The 17,006-nt window shown below is 45.7% G+C and overlaps 1 protein-coding gene and 1 long non-coding RNA gene across 2 annotated transcripts; one reads left to right on the top strand and one right to left on the bottom strand.

Moving 5' to 3' along the window:
* Positions 1-2,271: 2,271 nt before the first annotated feature.
* On the bottom strand, positions 2,272-4,769 carry RAP2B (RAP2B, member of RAS oncogene family). The gene has a single exon (XM_075546944.1). The coding sequence runs from the start codon at positions 4,285-4,287 to the stop codon at positions 3,736-3,738; it is 552 nt and encodes a 183-aa protein (XP_075403059.1). The 5' UTR covers positions 4,288-4,769; the 3' UTR covers positions 2,272-3,735.
* A 186-nt stretch (positions 4,770-4,955) lies between these two features.
* LOC142445269 (uncharacterized) lies at positions 4,956-14,767 on the top strand. Its single transcript, XR_012784002.1, has 3 exons — positions 4,956-7,401; positions 8,561-8,777; positions 13,085-14,767. It is a non-coding gene; the product is annotated as an uncharacterized LOC142445269 (long non-coding RNA).
* Positions 14,768-17,006: the final 2,239 nt, after the last annotated feature.

Genomic DNA, 17,006 nt, shown 5'->3' with positions numbered 1-17,006 from the left:
CCAGCTGCTACATAGCACTTCCTTTCGCTTTCTCTTCACATCTGTGAGATTTTGGAATGGAACTCACAAGGGGGTGCCCAAAGGCATACTGGCGAAACATTTATAAAAAGACCTGAACAGTCCAAATAGATGAATTTTAAGATTCTCACCTGCAGGAAATAGAAGCATGAGATCTTTCTATTTTATCCCCAAATAGATCTGTCTGATCGCAAAATGTGATCCAGTAAAATCTATTTCAGTGGCTAACAACACGGACATTGCCTTACCTACGTAGTCAAATACTCACACACCATATGTTAAAGTAAGGTACTTTCTGACCCTGTTACTTCCGCACCGCCCCCGCCCCCACTACACCCCCAATAAAAAGATCCCTGGCATGACATAAAACTGGGATGGCAATCAGGGAACAAATGGAAAAGCTGTTAAAACCAGCAGGGGTCAAGTTTAAAAGTCAGCTTTTGCACCCCCTAGATAAAGGCTCCTTTTCCAATTTCTGTTTTGACAGGTGATTGCCTTACAACCAACCCCTCCCTACCTCACTCCCTGGTACCACTGGCTAGCTCAACGTTTACCTTGAAGCAAAAGCTCCTATCTCTTCATACCATGTAACTAGAAGGGGTTCTTACTAGCAAACAAAATGACATTGTTAAAAAAAATTTTTTTGAAGGGGGAAAAAAAGATTATCCTTAATGACACACAATTAGGTCATGAAAATTGGAGAAGGGTTCAAAACTCAGAACTAGTATTTTCCTGCTGCAGGCACATATTCAAAATTACTTTCATTTAGAATCCAGAAAGCATTTATTTCACAGTACTCAGTAAAAGCATTACAATCTTCTGCTCTGCTATCCCAATCTATAAAGAATTTAGTCATGCAAGTGACTAACTTCTGTGTGAAAGTGGTTAACGCATCCGGTAACCTCTTTCACTTCCAATTTTCCATCTGCAAACATTCCATCGAGAGTATATACATTTCTTAAATTAGCTACTTGGCAGCATTTTATACCAAAAGGCTTCCCAAAAGGCTGAAGAAAGCCACCAAATGCCTTTTTGAAAGTCCTTCAAAGAGTACTTGGTACAATATTTCAGAAATTTCAACACTTCAGATTGACTTAAGCAACTACATTTACTTAAATACAAGAATGAACTCCACAAAGGATACATTTGAACCATTTCTACATTTATAACACTGCTTTCCAACCGAGGTTGATATGACACTTATGTCAGCGCAAGAATGGGTCAAGTAGAACTCTCTCAGGCAAAATTCTAAATTCCTCATGTTCAAAACACTCAGCAACGAACATAATGCTTTAAGGCAAGGTATGATGATACCGCTTAAAAGAAAATAGTGACCTGTAATTTCTTTTTGGGGGTTTTATCACGATGGAATACATCCTTCTGTCAGAAGACCCTTCAGAAGATATAAAGCTCCACTTCATATATTTTTTAAAAAAGGTATAAGTGCTTCTCAGATACCAGGGTTCTTCAAGAAAGTTAGTGGAAAAATTCCATTATCTTTTAACTACGTTTTCCACAAACTTTTTGAAGCATCCTTGTACACACATGTACAAAATATTCAGACACTTCTACAGAGGTTGTATTACGGATTAAAGCCCTCTTTAAGAAAAGTTTAAAAAGCTAGCACTGCCTCCTACTGTCAGAAGGAAAAAACTTAAGAGGTCAAATATGCTATAAAAAATGCACACAATTTAGTTAATAGTATGATAATTATCTGAAGTCTATTGGTTTTTGTTTTAATTTTTTTAAACACAGAAATCTCTTTCCAAATAGGTGAAGAGCCAGTCTACAACTTATATACGTGTACTGCACAAGATAGGACCTCATTTGTAAATTGGAAACCATCTTTCCCATCGTGTTTTTGTCTTGTTGCATGCCATAACTTTTTTAAAAAGGAAAATAAGTTAATGAGTTCCCAGTCAGGTAACTGGTCAATATTCTAGACGTCAGGCATTACACGGCAGTCTCTCTTCCAACTACCTTCAGTGAGACAACCTCTTCCACATCGGCAGAAAGATAGATACCGGCTCCTCTTGAAGTTTGATAAGGCCCTCCTCCCACAAGGCTTTAGGATTTTCTCCACATTTTAGGAGTTGAGTACCTTGTCACCCAACTCCTAATTGAGCACTTCTGTCTCACAATCTGGCACCTCTTGGGGATAGACCTGTTCATATACCTGCCCCTGTCTCCTTCAGCCACGCTATTATATATATTAAGTCACTGAATACGAAAACACAGAAACACAAACAATAGTTTTGGGTTTGTTTCTTAAAAATGACATTTGTATTAAAAGTCTTAAAATGAAGAGACAACAATTAAACACATGTCCAGAATTAAAGATTACAAGTAGTTAAAATCCTCTTGGTACATGACAACGGTAAACTTTGCTCTTTGCTGCTGGGGGAACACTCTGGAACAGAAAAATCAAAAAAGAACAAAACCAAAGTAGCAAAATATAAAATAATACAAAACAGGGAGCTAATACCCGAACATTCCAACAAAATGAAGCACACTCACACAAAAATTTTTGCAAGGCATGAAAATTCCTTTGAAAGGCTGGAAATAAAGAAATTCACAAACAACAGGCCCTATTGTCCTGGCTTGCTCTGGGAAGATGACTGAAAGGAAACTGGGAAGAGGTTTGGAGAAGAGCAGATACTGGGAAGTTCACAGGTTGGCACCGGCTGGAACAGCTGAGTTTGAAGGCACTCTGCAGACACAGGGGTGCTGGGGGCCCTGAATCACATTTAGGAAGTCTTTGTACTGTATTTTAAAGACCTAGGCATCAAAATCCGTTACTGCTAACCAAAAACACAAAACAAAAACTCAAAAACATAAAAGCGCGCACGCACACACACACACACAAATAGTACACAAAAATGTGCAGATCTGTAACATTTTTCACAGCTGATTAAAAAAAAATACTACCATTCTCCCCCAGATTCCCCTTTGATACAGTAGGTAAACAAAATAGATTTTCCCCCCACAAATATCAGCAGACACTTTCCGTCACCCCACACTGCATTGGCTTCAGTGTTAACAGTCCCAGGTCAGATGTGCAATACTTCGGATTGGATACACGATCACAAGAATCCAACTTTGCATAGACATCCTCAGAATCACAATCAGTCACCGGGCTGCCCTTGCAAGCTGGCACAAAAGGAAGCAGATCTCAACTTCCAGCTCTTCCTTGGCAAACAAGGAAAAGCAGTTTCTTCCTCTCCTCCTGCTCCTTCATATGGTTCTCCCGGACTTCCTTCCACGTATTTAAAAGTTGGAATTAGAAGACGATCGTTGACAAGAAAACAAAAAAGGGAGAAAGAGAGGGCCAGAGCTGTGCCCCTGCCTCCATTCTCCACTTCCTCTACCCCACCCCCATTTTTTTTCCCCAGGCTGGAACTTTTGCTTGCCGGGTGTCAAGCTGCCAATACACAGCGCCCTAAAGGCGATTTAAACGGGGGAAATATGCGTCAAACAAAAATCAATGAGAAACGTACATGCTGCAAAGAGCTACATTTCCACCGGGGTCTTGTTTGCTCGGAACCGGGCACCTCTGGAACCCGGGGAGGCGGCGGCGGCGGCCAAGCCGGCCTCGGAGCAGGCCAGCCAGCCGGGCTCCCGGGACCCCTGGGCCAATGCAAAGTCGTCTCCAATCTCCAAGCCAAGCAGAGCGATCACACGGAGAGTCTGGCTTTTGTGCGCGCAGCGCGGGGCGCCTCAGAGGATCACGCAGGCCGAGCAGCAGCCCTCGTCGCCGTTGGGCTGCGCCGCGTAGTTCATCTGCCGCACGATCTCGGCGAAGAGCTCGTCGACCGAGGCTTTGTTTTTGGCCGACGTCTCCATGAAGGGGCAGCTCCACTCCTCGGCCAGGGCCTTGCCCTCGCCGTAGGAGACCTCGCGCTCGCCCTCCAGGTCCACCTTGTTGCCCACCAGGATCATGGGCACGCGTTCGTACCGCTTCACGCGGATGATCTGGTCCCGCATGGGCTTGATGTCCTGGAAGCTCTGCTGGTTGACCAGGCTGTACACGAGGATGAAGCCCTGGCCGTTCTTGATGTACAGGTCCCGCATGGACGCGAACTGCTCCGTGCCCGCCGTGTCCAGGATCTCCAGCACCGACGGCGAGGAGTCCACCTCGATCTCCTTGCGGTAGAAGTCCTCGATGGTGGGGTCGTACTTCTCGATGAAGGAGCCCGTCACGAACTGCACGGTGAGCGCCGACTTGCCCACGCCGCCCGAGCCCAGCACCACCACTTTGTACTCTCTCATGGCTCCGTGGGCGCTCGCGCCGCGCCGCCCGCGGCCCCGTCGGGGCTGAGCGCCGGGGGAAGGCGAGGCTGGGCGGCCGCCCGGTTCCCTTGCCTCGGCGCCGCAGGAAAGCCCCGGGAGGGGGTGGCCAGGGCGCGCGGGGCTCGGGAATCACCAAGCTGGGACCTGGCGCCCGGCCGGCCGGCGGCCGCAACGCGTCCTTGGCGCGCGGCTCCGGGGTCCCGCAGCAGCCCGCGGCGGCGGCGGCGGCAGCTCAGGCGGCGGCCCCGGAGGACAATGCCAGCAGCTCGCGGGAGGCGACGGCTGGAACTCCTCGCCGCGGCAGCCCTGGAGGGCGCGTAGGCGGCGGTGGCGGAGGCGGCTGCTAATTGCGCGCTGGGTTGGGACGCGCGTGGCAAGAGCCCCCGCGGAGCGTGCGCCCACCGCCGCGGCCCATCGCGCTCTCTCCCGCAGCCTCCGCGGGGCGAGGGCTTCCTACTCGCCGCGCGCAGCCCGGCCCTCCTCTCCCCTCCCCTCCCCTCCCCACCCCTCGCGGCTGAGCATGCCCAGTGCGCCACCGGCCGCGCCCGGTCTTCCGCAACTCCGGGCTTTCTCCGCGCCGAGGGGCGGGGCTAGGGGCGGGGCTCTCTGCGAACGCTAGGAGGGTGTGGTTACCGGGTGTGAATTTGGTGGGGGACGAGGCTTTGGAAAACTTAGAGGAGAGGGTGGAAGCCATGGTCCCTCAGAACTCTGGGGTTGTGGCACAAGAGCGGGCGCTCTGCGAGGAGGCCGTGGGCGCCGCTGGCTTTCCCGGGGCCGGGCTGGACTTCTCTGGACTCTGAGCATCCCGGGCCGGCGGGTTCCCACGCCCCGAGCGGATCGGGTAGCCGCGGAATGCACCGGAGGCAGGCAGGACTTGCTCCACTCACGGCGCAGTTCGCGCCGCGGAAATACTGCTCCGCCTTCTCTGGCTGAATCTTCCCGCAGCTCATCCCCACCAGCCCCGGGACAAAGAATGGGAAAAGGGGGCCTGAGACACTGCCCCCAGCAGGGAAGGGGATGCCTCCAGTGGCCGCTGCCTGGGACTACCCTCCGTGGACCCCAGTTGGCTCCGTGCAAAACCCGGAGATGCGGATCCAGCCCGGATCCTGAAGTCTCGGCGGGGCTCGCGGCTAGTCGGAGCATGCTCAGTCGGCAGAGCAGGTTTTCGGGCTTGGAAATAGGAAGCTTTTGCACCACACACCCACACTCCAGCTCGAATTACTTCTTCCAGTCTCGCTCCGCATTGGCTCCAGGGCACAAATCTCACACCCCCAAGCGCTCTGCCATTGGCTCGCCCCAAGGTTTTATCAGTTTGGGGCGCTTCATTGGGTAAAAAGTAGCCTTCGCTTGTGATTGGCTATTTATAGAGATTGAGTGGAGAGGCGGAGGCACAGCTGTGCTTTCTCCGCTGCTCTCCCGCCCCCTTCCTCCCACTTCCCCAACCCTGTCGTTTGGAAGCGAAGAGTGAAAAAATAAAGAGGAATTTAGGCGGAGAGCTCAGAACTAAATATAGTCCTTTGTTGGTGTTTTAGAGAAAGTCTGGCTTCCCGCGCCCAGTCGCAGTGGGCCTTTCGCTGGAGCAGACAGGGTTGATCACATTGCCTGATGCACCAGAACCAGCACACAAGTATTGAAGTTTTAAACGGAGAGGACGAGGGGGCTGGGATAAAGCAATGTGCCACTTTGCATTCGGCTTGCCCTCAGGGAGTGGGGAGCCGCCCGGGCTTGCCTGTTTTAAAGACGTGTCGGTTTGGGGGCGGCCGGTCGCCAGACTTGGTGGGGCTCACCCCGCGGGAGGTGCGAGGGAGGTGCCCCGACTTGCTCCCAGGCCCGGTCGTTCCAGGCGGAGCGGAGATGTCAGGACGTGTTTGAAGACCGCGAGGGCCCTAGGGTGACGGGGGCGGGGAGGGGCTGTAAAGCCTGGGCCGGCTCCATCTGAGTCTTCCCGTTGTCACCCGGTGCCACTTCACCGCCAGCCCTGCAAGGGTGCCCCAGGCTCAGGGCTTGCATTTGGTTTCTCTTCCTAATCCCCGTGACTCACGGCCACGTTTGCGAGTTCACCTCCGAACCCCTGGCTTTAGCTTGTCTGCCTGGCGAAGCCTGGGCACCGACTTGGCGGGATGTGGGCAGCGCCCGGCGCCTCCGGCGGGGTGGGCGGTGCCCGTTCCCACCCCCGCCTCCGCCATTTAGTGCAGTGGGGAGCTGAACCCAGACTCTGAGTGCTGGAGTATAATTACGCTTATATAATTCTCCAGCAAAATCTTCCCAAGTCAATTCTGCTTAGCCAGAGAGAACTCTAGAAGCACACTTTTATCAGCTTCTAAGGCCGTGGTTCTCAAGCTTCCCCATGTGTGGTGACCCCCAACCATTATTTTCGTTGCTACTTCGTAACTGTATTGTTGCTACTGTTAGAAGTTGGGGGTCGCGACCCCCAGGTTGAGAACCGCTGTCCTAAAGTCGGCCTTGCGTTTTCTATGTGCAGATCTCATGCACTCTGCGTAATATGTGTACTTATTTTAAAGAGTAGGAGACCGAGGCTCTGAGATGCTCAGTAACTTGCCGGAGCTTACTGAGCTGAGGTAGTATTCCAACCATTCATTTGGCAGTGGCTGGGCTCCGAACCACTACACAGTACTGCCTTCTCAAGGGAGTTACCAGGTGTTCTGCTTTCTTATGCTGAGCCATCTACAGCCAATAGGGTCGGACCAAATCTTAAACTAAATCAGGAAGAACCTCCGCCTGGGGCCACCTTCTAGCCCTGCCTTTCCGCACATGGTCAGGATGATGATCCACGCAAACTGCCTCGAGACCATGTTCAGGTAGCTGTGGACCCTGAAATCCGAGGCCAAATGATATCCTGGGCCTATGTGGGCTTCCGTGCTGACCCGGATACTCTGAAACTGTTTGCTGGGCCGAGTGGGCCTTGAACCCTCAGACCAGGTTGTGTTCTGCGAGGTCATTTGGGGACCTTCTCTGGTGCAGGCAGGAACTCTCCTTTCCCTTCCGTCACTGCCCACACCGGACCTTGGATGAGTCAAGGATGCTTAATTCACATCTGGCTTTCTGGGTTTTTGTGAAGAGGTACTTGTCAAGGTGAGAGACCAGAGCCTGGTTCATTTAACAGTTTGTTAGCTTGATTTATGACTTAAATACATAGAATATTATGGGAGCTTATATGCATTCCATACCACAAACCATTGTGTGGTTCTGTGCATGATAATACAGTAAAAGATGCTTTCTCTTTATGGGCCTAGTGTCTATTCTTGACTGTTGTATGAGAGTTATAAGCTAGGGTCCTGGGGAAGGCCCTTCTGCTCTCTTGACCTTAGGCTGACCTTAGTTTACCTATCTACACAATAGCAAGAACAAATTTTGCCTTTCCCATCTAAATCTACAGAACCCTTCAGAGGGATCTCTAAACCCTTCGTTTGACAGGGGAGAGATCAAAGATGGAGGTCCATCAGGTGCTGTGGGGACATTAGTTGGAGAGCCAGAATTAGAACCCTGATGTCCTGATTGCCCTTCTCCCGGTGCCAGACTCACCTTGGAGACAACCATCAACAGCCAGCAGAGATAAGGAATGACTGTGTGTTTTCAAAGCTGTGTTGTAGTTATTTGCGATGTGCAGCATCCCCCAAGTGCATGACAATTACTACCCAGCCTCAGGGAGCCTGACAGCCCCATCCGGAAGAGACCATCCTAAAAACACCTGGTGGTCAGCCATGTCAATGGACACTAGTGAACCTTGGTGACCTCTGGAACCAAGAAGGAGGTCACAGATTGAATAAATAATATGATCTGTACCTCAGGACTTCCTGTAGGAATTTTTCAATAGTCATTTCTTTATTACACTCTGACAGTCTCCCATAGAAAGTTTGTCATTGGAATTTTGGGATTCAAAATGAAGCATGGAACTTGTTGATTCTAAGATTTTTTTATATTGGTCACTTCCTCCTGTGAAATATGTTAGGCGTTTTTGGTACTACTCTTACCGTACCACTCAACAACTACCGGTCCAGCATCATGAACTTGACTCTATCTTGTCACTCTACGTACTGTGTGCATTCTTTGAGGTCAGCCTCTGTATCTTGCTTGCCTTTGGAATCACCTTTATTCACATAGCACATATTACCGTTCCACCCCTAAGAGGCCCTCAGTAAGGCTACATTGACTAGTCTATGGGGATGTTTGATTCCTTTTCCAGACTCTGCTTGTGGTGAAAGACTGTCTTAACCGTATTTATCCCTGGCAGGTTGTAACATCAATCCTCTGAAGAAATGAGTGCCAGTGTTTCATTCTCCCAGACTCGGAAAGATGGAGTAATCACAGCCTATGTGGGAAGAAATATGGAATCATTGCTATCTTGGGAGAGGTAGCAGAGCATCAAATGAAGAAACCGTTTCTCTGAGAAGACTTAAGATGTGATGTGGAAGCCTTTCTGGGAAGCAACGGAAAACAAAAGTTATCAGGTAAGGATGGCGTAACCTTTGGAACGGAATGTTGTGCATGCGGGGTGCTTGCTGTCCCTGACCTTTGCTCACACGGCAGTTCCAAGGCCCTCTCGTGACACTGAGGTTGGGCCTTCAGAGAATTAGAAGGTTTATTCAAACAGGAATCTTCAAGTTCTCGGGAGAATAAGAACATACCTGCCTTCTTCATCTACACAAAGTTAAGTAAAGGTTTATTTCATAATGCTGGCTAGTTGTTTTAACTGGGGTCACTTGTAGGTCAACACATAATCCTGAACAAATTCTTCTAATTTTGTTAATACTAATTATAAGTTGATAGTGACCCTATATGATTCTTTTTAAAGAACAAGTATAAAGGTAACATTAAATGTGCCTAGGAGAGTTCTCAATAAATTAGTCTTACCTTACTGAACTTGTTATAAGTACCACCATGCTCTAGCAGGCTTATAATAATTTACTTTATCAGAGATCTGTTTTAATAATGCACCTAAAAATACTTTGTAAGCCAACCATACCCACATCATTATTTCATATGATTCATACTATTCATTTTGTACTTTAGGGAGCCAACTTACAAGACCAATGACGTAAGAGATTTTATTTATATCTTCTTTTTTTCACTTTTCTTAATCTGTTTTACTTTATAAAATCTAAGCGGGACAACAAAAAGAGAGAATAGTCTGCCTAGGATTTATAATTTCCAATCTTATATTCTGATTGGTTCCCCCACACCCCAATTTTAATTTTCAAAGGAAAGTATGTCAGAGTTTTAAATTTGGAGTTAAGTAATGTTAAAAGCCTGTGTGTATCCTACACATTTTTAATAGGCTACAACAAAGTACTCAGGGGAGAATCAAGATAGCTGCGATCTCACAGCTACTGTTTATTGGTTTATGATCTTGACATATAAATTGATTAATACACTTTATATTTTGTTATACCAAAGAAGACCTAGTGGTGTTTCTGGGTAAGCACTGGACTGGTAACCTCAAAGGTCAGCAGTTCCTATCCACCAGTCACTTCAACAGAGAGAGAGAGAAGAGTTCCTTCAATGAAAATGTACAGCCTTGGAGCCCTACGGAGGGTTATTATGAGTCAGAATCAAGGTGGTGGCAGTGGATTTTTGCTTCTGTCTTAAAAAATATTTTATTGGAGGCTCTTACTGATATCTATATCTATATGGCGGTGCAGTTAAAGAGCTTATGGGGAAACCAAAAAATTGGCAGTTGGTTTCCACCCAGATTCCCCTCAGAAGGAAGACTTGTTGATGTACTTGCAACAACGTGGGCACAGGAGCGTAATTCATTCTATTCTGTATCAACAGAGTCACCCAGTGTTAGAATCGACCCAATGACAACTGTTGGTTTTATGCTCAGGGAATTTGAGTTCTACCTAAAATCAGAGATGGTTTGTATATTTTCATTTGTTTACATGCACTTAGAAGAAAAAGCCCCTCCTATTTAAGATAAATTATTTATCTTACCTTCTATGACCAGTCTCAGAAGTTTCCTGAGATCTTGACCTGTAGAAGGAAGTACACAACCCGGCTGTAACACAGCTATTTGGGATGGACGAATGAATGCTGTCTGGAGAAATCTTACTGATCCTGTTTTTCTTAGTTAGCAGCTCAATTTCCAATCTCAGAATGCCTGCTATTTGTCTCCTCAGAACCTTAGGTTCCAGAGAAGGAAATACAGCAAGAATGAGAAAAGTTTCTTAGCTCTCCCTACCCTCTCCTTTTCCCCCCTACCACAGTGCTAAAGAAGCCCTCTTTTTTCCTGCAGTGACAACTAGCCACCCTTGCCCAGATGCACAATAGAAGCCAGGCATTCCTTCTGGGGCAGTGGTTCCAGTGAGTCTTCCTGACATTGTGGTTCTGGTGGAGACAAAGAGAGTCTATGCTGGGAAAGAGGAAGTTTCCTTGGTTTAAGGCTTCTGCCTTCTGGGGGTTCTGTGTTACTGGCAGTTACACATTCTCACAATCCCGAGGTAGAGAAAGGGATTCATGTGGTGGCTTCCACAGAGACCCTAAATTGTAAAATGACATGCATTTAAGTAACTTTATGATTGCTATACTTCTGCTACCAATGTTTGTAACTCCTCTGAGGTTTTAATCACTTTTAAAACTTGAGTGAACAAAGTTCAATGACACCAGTTGCTGGCGTTTTGGCTCCAATTCATGGTGAACCCATCCCTGCCAGCGTAGAAGTGTGCTCCGTGAAGTTGTCAAGGGCTCAGTTTGTGGAAGGTTATCATCGGGCCTTGCTTTCAAGGAACTTCTTTTTGAACACAAACGTCCAACCTTCTGTTAGTAACCTTTGCTTCTTAACTTGTGTCACCCAGGTCCTCCAAAAAGGAATATTACCTTTCTGTTAACCATTGTAATTAGCCTGTTAAAAAACAAAAAAACAAACTCACTGCCATTGATTTGATGCCTTATAGGTAGTTCAAAGGAGCCCTGGTAGCTTAGCAGTTATGCTGACCAAAAGGTCAGCGATTCTAAACCACCAGCCACTCCTTGGGAGAAAGGCAGGACTTGCTAGTCTCATAATGAGTTAGTCTTGGAAACTCACAAGGACGGTTCTACCCTGCGTAGCCTAGCACAGCCACGCCACTGGGCTGCTGCAGCGTGTGCAGGAGGAAGGCAGTCCTAAATTGGATGCAAATAAATGGGTGTGATTGTCTTCTGATAAAATATTCTTCACAAACATGGCAAGAGAGCTGTATTTGGCTCCTGGTTCCATAGTTTACTTTAGAGTTCATATTTTGAGAATAATTCCCATTTCGTACTGGAGGTTAGAAAGTTCTTAAAATGAACTACTAATATGCAATTAGATTCAGCTATAACTGTTGGCCACACTATATTAAAGAATATTCAAGTAATAGATTGCATTCACCAAATATTGCTATAATTCTGTATGTTTTGGTCAAGTGCTATGGAGTCAATTAAGACAAAGTACAACTACTTCATCAGGTTTCCTAAGCTGTGTTCTTTTTTTTTAAATCATTTTATTGGGAGCTTTCAGATATTATAACAATCCACAATTCAATTAGATCAAAAATAATTGTACAATTACTGCCACTGTCGTTTTCAAAACTTTCTTTCTTCTTGAGTTCTTCCATGAGAGGGAAAATAGATCCAGGGGCATTACAGCACTGATGAAACACGTAACTCTCCTCTAGTCCTTTAATAATTACCCCGCCTTACGATTATGGTCCCGGTTTTACCTCTTTAAGCTTGTTAGACCTGAAATTATTCATTTCTATGATGAAATCGTTCCATGCAGAAAATTCAAGACTGATAAGCCGGCCAGAATTAGTAATGGGAGCAACCGTTCCCTGGGGGGCGAGGCGGTAATCTTTAAGGGAGCAGATCACCAGGTCTTTTAGGAGCCCTGCTAGGGCTGCTGGGAAGCGTTGGCAAGCGCTGGGGTGGGCAGCTCAAACCAGCCAGCGGTTCTCTAGGCGAAAGGTGGGCTGTCTGCTCACATAATGATTTAACAGCTTTGGGACCCGCTTGTAGGGTTGCTATGAATGGGGGTCACCTTGATAGTTGTAGTCTAGTTAGTTTCTCCTGCAGATCGCCTGGCTGGCGGGTCAGCAGCTGAGCACTTAACCAGTGTGCCACTAAGGTGTCTTCACTTCATTATAAATGATTTTTTTTAAAACAAATAAACTGAATTGACCCTCAATAGTTTATAGATAGCCATTTTGAAAATTGGCTTGTGTATCTGTTTCTCCCTTCTTTCTAATGATTGCTGATGTTTTTACTATGTTTGTGTTTTGTAATGCGTAAGAATATTAGTCCTCTGTCTGTCCTACTCCCCTGAAAAGATTGACAGCCTGGGAAACCAAAAGGGCAGTTCTGCCCTGTCTTTTAGAGCCACTCTAGTGGGACTCAACTTGATGGTAGTGAATTGAGGCTTATTGAGTCAAATGTGTTGCAATTAATTTGATCAGTTGTTATTTGTCTTTGAATTTATTTGTGCTCTTTATTTTAGTAACTAAGGGTTCATCCTTCACTGGGCGTTAGCAGGTGTAGATAGTTGGGACCTAATAGGCCCAATGGACTTATTCATCGATGCAGTAAAAATAAACCAAAACTTTAAAATATTCATGCTTTGAATAAATTGGTTTTTATTTCCTGACATATGAGTTACATGCCACAAATAGAAATACGCTCACACACCAAGATAGTTTATGTATCTGAGATAGTTAAGGTTTATTGTGCCAACCTGACCAACAACACATGTGGGATTAACTGAAGGGTGGAGAGATAAACAGCTCAGTGAGCCTCGCCTTTCTAGTTCTCAGGTCTCTTGCTTTCTAATGGTCGGACCAGGGTGCAGCTGCCTTAGCCAGTTCCCTGCTTCAGCTGGCAAATCTTACTTCCTGCAAGACATTCCCAAGGAGAAGCTACATGGACCTACCCTGATGCAGCCCTGGGTGCTGGAGCAGCCATGTGGAGACCCCTGCCAGCGCTGAGATGCTTACACATTCACTGACTCAGCTTTCTTCCTGCAGTCGGCATCACTGTGTATGTTCTGTGAGATGGAGGAGGACTCTGTGGATTGGTGTTGGACATATGGGTTAATGTTGGACATGTGGACTAATGTTGGACATGCGGGCTTGGGCAGCACTAGGTTGGGGTTTTTTTTATGTACACTTAACCTTTATATAAAACTCTCTCTTCTACATAAGTGTCTGTGGATTTGTTCTTCTAAAGTACCCAGATTAACACAGTATCTTATGTTTGAGCGTTTTTTTCTGTTTATATTTTCACTTGCATTTAATTAAGATAAAGGAAAAGAATGTCTGTGTGGATGGAGAAATCCAAATCCAAGTACCAGAATGGCACCGGCATAGGGGTTTCTGAAGAGAGGTGTGTTAGAGCTTAAATTCTGAGCACTCTGGTTTGCAAAAGGCTATGGATGGCAGTGTCACCTGAAGTCCATTTGCAGGGTCCACTGAACGCCTTCTGATCGTTAACCCAGGATGTGCATAACCTTGGCTTCCGGTAGAGTGCCTTTGGAAAATAGATTACCTCCACCTGACTCCAGCCAGACCAGGAAAGAGCAATCTCAGGGACTTGCTTGGGTGTGACCTTTCTAGAGGTCACCGTAATGGGGATAGTCCAGGGGGTGACCCAGTCATGAATTCTGCACTATCAGTCTCACCCTGTGGCTGCATTGCGCAGAAGGAAGGCCCTAGACCAATTTTGTAAGCTCTTCTAACTATGTAGATGTCCCAATAGTACGTCCTTCCTGTTTCTGCAGTCCCACCTGCAATTGTGATGTATTGATCTGTCACCAATCATGAATTTGTGACAGTTCCCTTTTTTCCATGTTCCATTTATCTACTTTCCCGGCTGGCTTGATCCTCAGGTGCCATTTGACCTCGTGCTAGTGTCTCCCTCCTGTAAATGATGTGTCTTTGTCTCTTTTAAGTTGTAATAAATGTTCTCCTTAAGTTATATTTGAGATTGGGATCTCTTTTGTACCCTACAAGAGAGGGCAAAGGTGTCTGAGAATCAAGTGGCAAGGCCAATCGGGCTTTGGGGGCAGAAGAGCCAAGAAACCTAAAAGCCTGAGCTAAGAAGTTGAAAAGTCAAGAGAGCCATGTGCACTTTGGCTCCATAAGTAAAGATGGTGAGGCACATGTTGGGAGAAAGGAAGGCAGGTGTAGGTTTGGGGATCTGAGCAGAATTAAAACTATTTCTCACGGTGAGTGTGTGGCACTTGGTTTGACATTGCTCTGTTGCTAAATTTGGGTTGTGTGAATTTGTGAAGATGTCAGTTCAGTTTTTACTTATTTATTTTTTTCATTAATAATGATATTTTCTTTAAGTCTGTCAGACCAGATTCATTTGAAATTTTTGAAGGCTTTCACTCAACACATACAAATAAGTAATTATAAATTTAACTATATAGATTCCATATTACCCAGAACCTGATTGAAAGCATACACAAAAATCTCTGGTTAATGTAATTAAAAACTCCATTTGTAAAAGAAATTAAATGAACTCAATAAAACTTTCTTGCCTACATGGTAGTCTCAAGGGTCTCTCTTTACTGCGTACTTGAATTCTCGAGAAATGAGTTATTTTGAAGCGATGGATATTTGTCTAAAACCCTTTCTTGTGTCGCATGTTCTGTCACAATAAGAAACATGTTCATATTCTTTTCATAAGCATTATATGCTCAGTGTAATACATTTGGAATGTATGAAAACAGAAAGAATAAAAATAACCCAAAGTAAAACGTCACATTGTGATTAATGGCCTTGTTTTTTTTAATCATAGAATTATTTAAAATGTTCCACTAGCTCTAGTTTTTTGGAAACTATTTTAATTTATAGCTCAATTTAAGCCTCAATTATACCTTAATCTCCTAGTCAAAAAAGCCATGCTCCATTAAGAGAGACATTTCAGTAACTATTTAGGGAAGGTTTTCCTCTTACTGTTGTTTGTTTTAATTTTCATGAAAGCACTTGTATCTCTTATGCTACCGTTATTGCTGACTCCAAAAGGTGCCCAGGAAGTAGCTTTCTTGGCAGAGTCGGCAGAGTCCGGGGTGAGTTTGATCTGTTTTTCAGTTAGCGAGCACCCATAAGGAGGGTTTCTCTTGAAGGTGGGAAGAAGCATGTTCAGGGTCATGACCTCTTAGGCAGCAAACCCTGCTGGCTGCCTGTGGGCTCAATTTGCAAGGCCTTGAGCTGCAGTCTCTCCCAAATGGTTTTCTCTGGGTTGCAAACAGCTTCCTTTGCTGTGTCAGCACCAGTCAAGCACCCTGGTGACTTCCGCATCACCAACACATTTGTGGTTTCTCTGTCAGTTTCCACCCTGCCTTCCATCTCATTTTTTATCTGAGGCGTAAAAGAAATCTCTTTGCTCGGTCCAAAATGTGTCCTAGCCTGTATGGGAAATAACTTATTCTCATGGCCACAAGATTTTATGGAGAAAAGCCTAAACAAAGATAATTAATCCTTGCATGGTTTCAGGCCAAATTTTTCTCCATAATCTCTTCTCAGTGCTTGGTTTAAATAAAATACCAGGCATACACCATACTTAAAACCATACCTCTGTTTTAACAAAGGAATGGAAAGTCCTGAGTACTGCATATTTGATAAATGTTCTTTCGCATTAAACTTTACACGGAGTAAAATTTCCTCTCTCGAATAACACTGTCTCCATTTGAATTGTGGTGCGGCAGGAGAATGCTGAAAATACCAAGGACTGCTAAGAGAGCTGCCTGGTCTGTCTTGGAAGAAGTCCAGCCAGAGTGCTCCTTAGAGGCAAGGATGACAAGACTTCATTCCCATACTTTGGACATGTTGTCAGGAGAGAGCAGTCCCTGGAGAAGGACATCACGCTTGGTAAAGTGGAGGGGTGGCAAAAAGAGGAAGACTCGAGGAGAATGAGTGACACTGGCTGCAGCAATGGGCTCAGGCACAGGGGCAATCTTGAGAGTGGCTCCGGACCGGGCAGTGTTTGCTCTATCCTGCATAGGCTTGCTGTTTGTCCGAACTGCCTCGATGGTACCTACCAACTACAACAACAACCTAGGCCGACCCAGAGTTCACATTCTGTGGCTGGACGGTAAACATAATGTTTACAGCGATATTGCCTCTGGATAAGCTAAATGATTGTGTCAAAGAATATTTTTGTTATCCTTCTGTCATCAAGTGGTTCAGAAAATATCTTTAAATGTAACCAACACTGGGGTTGATTCAAATGGCGGTGAGAGGGTTAAGGGACTTGCCTTTTCAAGATTCATTTGTATTCTCTCGGCAACAGGTCCCACCAATGCTATAGGACCATGTAGTCCCTCACATGTTAGTCCATCCTGATTCTATTTAGTTCACGTAAACTTTTATTAGGAGAGGAACCGACAAGTTCAGTTAGATCAATTTTTTTTCTTTTTAAAATCATTTTATTGGGGCTCGTACAACTCATCACAATCCATCCATCCATCCATCCATGGTATCAAGCACATTTGTACATTCGTTGCCCTCATCACTCTCAAAATATTTGCTTTCTACTTGAGCCCTTGGTATCAGCTCCTCATTTTTCCCCTCCCTCCCCACCATTCCTCCCTCATGAACCCTTGATAATTTAACTGTCTGACGTCTCCCTTCACCCACTTTTCTGTTGTCCAGTTAGACCAATTTTATATGACTTTCATGTATCAAGAATTACTGCCTGAATCTAAATTTTCTTCATCCCACAAT

The sequence above is a fragment of the Tenrec ecaudatus genome, chromosome 4 (assembly GCF_050624435.1).
Source record: "Tenrec ecaudatus isolate mTenEca1 chromosome 4, mTenEca1.hap1, whole genome shotgun sequence".
Classification (NCBI taxonomy): domain Eukaryota; kingdom Metazoa; phylum Chordata; class Mammalia; order Afrosoricida; family Tenrecidae; genus Tenrec; species Tenrec ecaudatus.
The sequence above is the reverse complement of the archived record's forward strand: the minus strand, read 5'-3'. Positions and strand labels throughout refer to the sequence as shown.